The sequence below is a fragment of the Crocodylus porosus genome, unplaced genomic scaffold (assembly GCF_001723895.1).
Source record: "Crocodylus porosus isolate Cpor-Errol unplaced genomic scaffold, CroPor_comp1, whole genome shotgun sequence".
NCBI classification, from domain to species: domain Eukaryota; kingdom Metazoa; phylum Chordata; order Crocodylia; family Crocodylidae; genus Crocodylus; species Crocodylus porosus.
In genome coordinates, this window is record NW_017728886.1 from 178,296,038 (window position 1) to 178,304,689 (window position 8,652).

General features: G+C 39.2%; 1 protein-coding gene across 4 annotated transcripts in view; it reads right to left on the reverse strand.

Moving 5' to 3' along the window:
- Positions 1-301: 301 nt before the first annotated feature.
- PRELID3A (PRELI domain containing 3A) overlaps positions 302-8,652 on the reverse strand; it is a 13,465-nt gene continuing 5,114 nt past the window's right edge. For 2 of the 4 annotated variants that reach the window (XM_019545702.1, XM_019545710.1), the window contains 3 exons: positions 8,272-8,342; positions 8,083-8,185; positions 302-1,462 (listed from right to left, as the gene is read on the reverse strand). In XM_019545702.1, the coding sequence (XP_019401247.1) occupies positions 1,346-1,462; positions 8,083-8,185; positions 8,272-8,342 (291 nt within the window). In that variant the 3' untranslated portion in view covers positions 302-1,345. Of the gene's footprint in view, positions 1,463-2,384; positions 2,506-3,654; positions 6,180-8,082; positions 8,186-8,271; positions 8,343-8,652 lie in introns of those variants that run through there. The other 2 variants (XM_019545719.1, XM_019545727.1) reach the window with 2 other exon arrangements.

Consider the following 8,652-nt stretch of genomic DNA (forward strand, 5'->3'; position numbering starts at 1 on the left):
CCGCATCTATTTCAACTTGAAGGTTGCATCCAAATCTTCCAGTACTTTCACAACACATTCATCTTCTTCTGTCTGTTTAAAAACAAGCTGATACTGTGTAACCATTCTGGATTTCTTACTTTGTGCAAGGCTATTTAACTTGTTTTTTCCATTATTTTACTCTGTGAAATGTATTAATTCCTTGTTTTCCCTGACAGTGAAAAACTTAAACGTTTAAATGAGCCTAAAAAAAAAAAGATTGTGTGCCAACATGTCCAAATGATGTTAAAAATGTTACTTGAAAAAGCTAGAGAACCAGTGATGGCTTATGGAAAGCTCTGGGAAAAAAAGAAGCCAATTTGGCCTCTAATTTTCAGTGGTCTTTTATTAGAACTAAAGAATTACAAGAAAAATAACATGTTACTCTTAGAGTTGGTCTCAAGTTTCCTGCTGATTCTTCAGATGATTGCTTTTATTTGTGGCATCAGATTTACATCTATAGTTATGGTCTGAAGTGCAGAATGGGGACCCACAAAGCAGCAAAAGATATTCTTCAAAGCCTCCGTTAAAAGAATGGAGTGAACTTTTATCCAGTGCTTTCCGTGAGACATCAGCTACTCTTTTTTAAACACAGAAAACCCTAGAGCCAGTGAATAATAAATATGAAAATAAATTAAGTCCTCAATCCCCCAGTAAAGCTACAAAGATAGTTATTATAGTTAAGATTATTCATGACTATAAAAATCTGCATTTGGATACAAAATATCCAAGAGGTAAGTATGTTTTTTGTTCAGACACTGCATTTAACAATGCAAGTTAGTACCACCACGCAAGATGCAGCTTAGGTGTCCCAAGTAAACACCTCTGTTATTCTACAAAGTGTCACGCTCTCCCCCTTACATTTCCACTTAGCCATAAGAGACTATCAAACAGTTACAATGGGAACAACAGTCAGTGCTTTTTGTACCCATCTACCCTCCAAATAGCACTAGTTGCTCCCACTTAAAAAAAAAAAAAGAAAAGGGTGGAGGCTCAAATACACCAAAACTGAGCGTATCAAATGGAAAAAGCCTCCTCTATAAAAGGCACACCTTACCATTTTTTTTAATTTAAAAAACCGCCAAAGATCCTGTTTCAGTTGTCTGGAGGACACAAAATAAAGAGACATAAGTAGAGAAGTTCAAGTTAATCTTCAATGGATTCTAAAGCAGCTATGTGGAGGCTGGAGATACCCAACATTCATTTTTCAAGTACTTGTGTATCTAATGTTCATATATAAAAAGTGATGGTGGCTCCGTCTTGGAGGAGGCCTAAGGAAGAGTTCATAGAATGGAGCCATTTGCCACAGCTCTTCAGTGCCGTGGCCTCAATTCTCTGTTGATGCTGCTGCCATTGCGGCTTTCATGCTCTCTCGTGTTGAGAGCTTCAGTTCCTCAAACTCGGTGTTTAGTTTGTTGATCACCCATTCCAGAGCATCTCGGCCCTGTCAGAAGAGAGCATAAGAGTTTAGTATCAAAATGGCTGCAGCAACACTATTCAAGAGAAAACTTCCATATCTTTCCTCTGTCAGACGCAAGAATTGTGCTACAGGAAACCAGTTTGGCATTATACATTGAGGTTTTATAGTAGCCTCCATCCTGAATCTTTGTTGCAAAAAAGTGTTTCCATAACACTCAGGTGCAAGAAGTCAAGGCAGTGCTGAAATGCAAACACTTAAAAGCACATTTAAATTCAAGACCCTCTCCCCCTCGGTTTTCACTATTTTTATTAATGCAGGAAGGACAGCACGTGTATGGATGGAACTAGGATTATTCTAGATTATAGAGTGATTAACTAAGTGAGAATTGGAGACTTTATTAAAAACCAGATCTAGAAAGAACAATTCTGCTCTTACAGGTTGACTCATTGGTAGCAGTTAAGGGGAATACCTCCATGTCTCTGCATCCCAACACACATTCTACTTGCCAGCTGCAAAAATCTGACCTATGGTGACTAGGGGAAGAAGAGTTAACTATCAAGTTCTGTTTTCCTCCTATCTCTTCAGCACAGAAATCAGACTAAATGAAAGACTTTGATCACATGACTCAGTTTTCTACCAAGGCACTGCCCTGGCTCCCTCCCACTCGTGGATCATGTAGGAATGGTCTACTTAGGTCATCAAGAAAATAAAGGGCTATGAATATGTATAATTAACAAGAGTCTATCACTTCTATGAAGTCACCAGAATGCAGCTCTGCCCAAGTTTACAAATTCATGCAACTATAGATCTGTGACGTACTTACATAGGATGTGAACGATTCTCTTGCTCTTACTGTAGCCTAAACTTTAGAAATGAGAAAATGCACAAAAATTAAGGAACTAAAGTTGTTCCCAACAGAGATGGGAGAGTTAAACAACATGCTCACTCAGGATGAGAAGTTGTTCACAGACAAGCAGGCTGGCCTGGGGAAGTGCTGGCTGCTTCTTCAGAGGGGAGAAGGAAAAGCCATTGACTATCCCAAGGACCACTGCCTCATGAACAGCAAAGGTGGGAATCAATTAAGAGCAGTAGTGAGGAAACTCAGGGCCTAAACTATGACCAGAAAAGCCCTAGAGGCAACAGCACCACCCTGCAAGGAGGTGGGTGAGCCAGTTCTGAGGGAAGAATTAACTGACACAATGAAATTGGAGGACAGAAGTGATTTTTCCAGTGATTCTTCTCCAGTGAAGAAAGAATTAAAAGATCCATGGAGGGAAGTTTGATAGGCATGGCTTTGGTGGGGCACACAGTGGCAGATTTTTTCAACCTGGTCTAATGTACCTAATCTTCTGTCAAGTTAAAGACCAGAAGGTTTCACGTGCTCTTGAAAACAGGCAAGACCAAGCTAATTTCTGAAATAAAACTGTTGCCATCATAAAGGAATCCTCTACAGAACCCTGACCTTTACTTATGCTGTCATTTCCCATTCTTGCCAAATAACTCTGCCTTCCCACCTATATACAGATTCTTCAAGCTAGATAAAGAGCAATTAGCAAATGCACAAATGCCTCCTGATGAGGGGATGAACTGACAACAGCAGAACACAGGATGGTACCCAAAGGAGTAGAAATTAGATAACTAGGTTCTTCACACTAAGAACCACCTATCCACAAAAAAAGAAGGGGACCCTCAAGTGCTCAAAACCCATAGAAATACTGTCATTCAAGACCCCGAAACAGACCAGTAACACCTGACGGCAGCAACCACATCTTTGACCTACAAGGAAAATGCGTTCTCTTGTAGTAGCATTATCACTGATACCTTTGTCCAAAATCCAGTTACCATTTACTATCATTTGTGTGAAATAGACAGTTCAAGATGTATTTACATAAATGCTCTCTACTGAATTCACATGTCATCACTAACTGCAATGCATGCAAAAACCTGAAAGGTTAGGCAAGGATACTGTGGCAAAGAGGATGTTAAACAATACCCTCACTAGCTGAAGGATACTTATTCTCCCATCTCCACTTCCCCAGCTGCTGGATATTAGAATGATTCTACACTGAAATAATGAATTTGCAAGCCACTGAGAAACAGCAACTCAGCTCAGTCTTTTTTATGTTGGAAACATACGCAACACAATTGTAAGACCCTTTTTTCAGACTGTGGACTAGCCTGGCTGAATAAATTTAGTTTCAAAATATAAAAATACCATCCTTCTTCAGAGCAAAGAATAGGTCAAGTTTAGAAAATGAAGAGTCCCTTTCACCAACTTTTCAAGTTTTTGCGTTAGGATAATAGTCACAGGAGGCTGGGCTCTGCCTCCATGTTGGCAGATAGCTCCTAACCCAAAGAGCTGTTGAAGTATTTTTTGAAACCAGAAAACCCATCTAATCAAAATATCATTCTTAGTCCAAGACCAAGCAGGAGAAAATTCATTCACTGCATAAGATCACGTGAGTAGCCCATCCACAGTTTGGAAGCCAGGATATAGATTACAGCCTGATGCAATATCCTCAATCTGTATAATTTTACACTTGGTAGTTTTGAGTCCGATTACCAATATACCCTGTGCCCTTCTGCTTCCCTGTTATTTAGATTGTTTTGGGTTAGCCCATTCTTCCTTCACTGCCCATTCACCCTCCACTTCCTCTCTGTACATGCCTCTATTTCTTTGGTTTCAGTTTGCTGCTGCTGTCACTAGCATATTTTTTTTACTTGGCTTACTAGAGCCAGACTTTTGCAGACAATGGCATACAATAAGAAATACAAATGAATGTTCACATATTAGTGCCCTTGACTAAGCAGAGTGCTGTCAGAGACAGAAAAATCTCTTGATTATTCATTTAATATGATATAGATGTCACAAGAATCCAATTAAAAGGTTTATTTCTTAAGTTGGTGTCCATCCCCTTAATTAGAGGCAGCAATATAAGGTACTGAAAAAGTGGCAATTTAAATGCTAATCACCTTAAAGCCCAATCACAGGAAGATCACACTTGAATTAGTCAAAAAGCATACAACACTTTGAGCAGAACTCTTGTGTTACAGAAGAATACCACCAGTCTTTCCATAAGTGACTAGGCCATGATCTAAAGCCAGTTTTCAGTATGTTAATTTTCAAGCAACTTCCTTAAGTGAAAAAGTATTTTCTTCTCTAGAGAACTATTTACATCCAGGTAAGCCTGGTGAATCAACCTAGCCCTACTACCTTGCAACTAGAAATTAACACACCATGGTGGAATGGAAAGGTTCAGAAAAAATTCTGCCCTGGAATTTAAGTGGTTTAAAAACTCCACAATTACTGTTTCATTCATAATTAAAGATCTGGGCAATTTTGCTCAGTAAGAAGAAACAATCTGACAGAGGACTAGTTTACAGAGTTTCACAATTTATATAACCAACACAATGCTATTTTCTATATACAATGCTGACTAAAGCAAGCACATTCATAACCAAGCATGCACATTGCATTAACCCAGTACTACATATTCTGGCATTATATGCATTCAATGGTATTTCAGAAACTGGGTATGAACATTTCTTCATAAGTTTTAGGCCACAAGTCAAGACTGGCTGCTCCAGCTAAAGTTTTTGGAGAATATAAAGCTTCAGCTATTTGTCCAAATCATGATAATTTACTGAGACAGGAACTTGAAAGCACACAGCCGTCATTTGCTAAGTTATATACTCACACCCCACCATAATGATAGAGAATAAGAGCAATGAAAATGGTTTGGGGATTGTCAGTGGAAGTTTTAAAGTTTTTCAATACAGGAATGATGGAGACAAGTTAGACTACCTAATAGAATTAAAAGCTGGAGGGGACATTTACCATTCAGTACAAATATACAGCAAAAAAAGCTGCACTTGTTTCCCTCAGCCCTGAAGTTAAGTTTCATGACCATCACGTTTAGGGGTGGCAATTAATCTGTAAACAGCAATGAACTAGAAACCTGCAAGATATACAGATTTATTGAAATATTTTACTTGCTCTTACAGTAATGTGCAAACTTCCGCAACCAACTCCCACCTAAAATGTAAAGGTCAATTCTAGCAACTCTCTCTCAAGAATGCAAACAACCTAGTCAGGGAGAATAAATCAAGCAGCAGTACTTTGTCAAAGCAAAAAATGAGTAAAAAAAAAATCCATAACAAAACCCCCCAAAAAAATTCCTACTCTGGTCAGGCCACCCCTATTATGAGATACCAATCCTAATCCTTTTAACTGTATAGTTCTAGTCCCTCTTCATAATGGCAACTCCATTAACCAGTTTGTTAATTCTCCATAGAAACAGCCTTAACTGCAGTGAAACCAAAGGACTTAAATTAGGACTGGTGGAGTCTTAGTAACAAATTCACATGCATGAGTACCCGCAATAAACATGCTACTATTTTGTGCCTGTAAGCAGTCTCTGTATCCAGTCCTTCCAGTGATACAGGGGATGGAATAACTGATCCTTCCAGGTCTCATCCAGCATCTCTGACTATTCTAATAAACATGTTTGCCATTCCTGTATGTAATGTGTTTATACACAATGTGCATGCAAGTTAATTCTGATAGAGATCACATCACAACAGTCCATGCACACATTTGCTAGAAAGCTGAAATGCTGTACCGAAAAAAAAAAAGAATGCTGGAGTTACCACTAGTTAGTATAAGCTGCAGTTGTAGAAAAGCCTGCTAGCTTAGGGCGCTTTCAGAATTTTGAATTATCCACTCAATAGCATCCCACCCCTAGAGTAACACAAAAAAGATTGATAACATAGCACAAGATTCTTCTATCATCATTGCAGTATTCAAGCACCAGATCTGCAGTCTCAGTACTTAGGAACAAAATTCAACATTTATTTTAACATTTGAAGAAAGAACAGGAAATGCTTTTTTCCCCCAGCAGCTTTTTCTGTTTTCAAAATCCTGCTCAGATATAGAAACATGGCACCTTGTTTCTGTGATCACCAACTCCTCTAAGGTAGAACAGTCTGCTGGCAGTCAAAGGGCTGAAAACAGCAGACAAAAATTCCTGCCGAGTTCAGCCTCCATGAATGGACTCAGCTGCAGCAAGATGAACACATAAGTGCTGTTTCTTTGTAATAAGTTTGTCTAAACAGAAGGTGTCCTCCCTTATAATAAGGGAAGAAGAAAGAAAACAGTTAAGACAAGCTCTCCACAATGGGGCAGTTAGAGTAGGAGTATTTATGCCGTTCTTAGGGATCACAGAATTATGGCTTGGAAGGGTGAAGGGAGAGAGCAAAAGGTAGGATAATGCTTGCCTGCTTGACCTCACCATTTTAAGTAGATTGGCTCCTGGCCTTTTCTATAGTTGTACTGTACTTTAATTAGAACTGGCCTCTTCTTTTAAAACAAAGCCGCTGATGCACCAGGGATTTAACTGCAATCAAGAGTCATGGGACAGTAAGATCAGACATGTTCCCCTCTCATAGTGGAATTGGGAGGAGTGCAGAGAGTGATGACATTTAAGAGGAAGGAATATTCATAAAAGCTGCCATTTTAAAGATACAGCCTGTGCCATTAGAGCCCAGCCACCCAGTTCTTTCCCTCAGCTACTGTGCCCAGTTCCTCATGTTCATTCACTTACTCCAGATCCTTCCTAAACACTAAATACATTTTTTGTCAGTCCTTCACTTCAAACGCTTTATAGTCACTTTGTTCCCCTTCCTTGGTGAAATGCTTTGACCTCTCATTTTTCCTCCCTTAAATACTCTTGTGACAAAAAATGGCCATCTGTCTGTCAATAATACACTTCAAAATGGCTAGAGCAGCAATGCCAGTGACCTCCTGTATTTGGAGACAAGGGCCGAGGTGCATCCCTCTTCTTGCCATCTCTGGGAATAAAACTGACCTTGAACAGTTCCCTGCTCTGTCCGTGCACCAAACCGGACCCAGGATCATCTGCCACTGCTTCTTCCCTAAGTTTGTTTTCCCCATCCTTGTAATGTCTTAAACTGCTCCAGGGGCCTCAGAGCAGAATACATTTTACAAAATATACCTGAGCATGGTTTTATGACAAACTCTGCTCCACAGGACAAACAAACTGGGAGGGTTACTGACAACAGCTGGCATAGGAACTAGCCAACATCCCTCCTCTTACACAAGGACTGTTTAGTCTCTGTACAGAAAGTGCTTCTACTGCATTATTCTAGATTCTTTCAAGTCATAAACAGAAGCTAGAACATAAAGATGCACAAGAATTAAAGCAAATAAAACTGAAATAAGCAGTGCAACCAATGCAAAAAGTGCATTTATGAATTAACTTGCCACTCAGCCTTTGTTTCTTCCTTAGTAGCCATTTTTAACACTGAACAGAAGCAAGCATTTAAGAGCTCCATGGAGTAACAGCTTGTCAACTGCTGGCATACACATTTAGTTATTAGATTTTTGTTTTTTTAAACGCAGCTCTGCATGTGCCATGTTACCTATTCCCCATGATGTTTATGGTACCAAGAGCAACAAGGATTTAGTATTTTAATATTGTACATGCTGAGTATTTATCCCTGTAAATTATCCTCCTCCTGCTGAACACCCACCAACACAATGGAAATTAGAGAAGATTGCAGATTTTGATGTTCAACACAATATTTAGCAGCGCATGTCCAATTACTGCCAACAAAAAACATACCTTTCTAGCATTGGAGGATATTGTATTTGCCATTAAACTTTCCAAATAACTGCTCAGGCTAACTCCTTTTACAGTAATAATTGCTTCTTGTGTCAGTACAGTCCTACAAAGAAAAAATAAGTATTGATATAAAATTAAATAGTATATACTCCCCCACAAACAAGCAAATCCACAAACAACCCTACTTACTTTTCAGGGTTTTCTGGATGAGGTCTGTAGACCAATCTTTCATCAACTGACACCAAGTTTGTGAGGGTAATCTTAAAAATAAAAGCAAGAACTTAAATACTCAGTTTGCCTTCCTCTATCAGCTTTCTCCACCAACAGTTCAGAAGCAGTGCCTGATTACTCTTAATAGCAGAAACCGGTCAGTCAAATCATTCCAACTGCAGAATAACAGCATTATCACTTATAAAGCCATGCACCTTTGAATGGCAATTCTTCTTACCCCCATGAAAATGCAATGACAGTGAAGTCAATTTTGCCTCTCATAATCCACAGAGTGGGCAGTTCATAGTTTCATAGTTTCATAGTTTTTAGGGTCGGAGGGGACCTGAGCAGATCATCTAG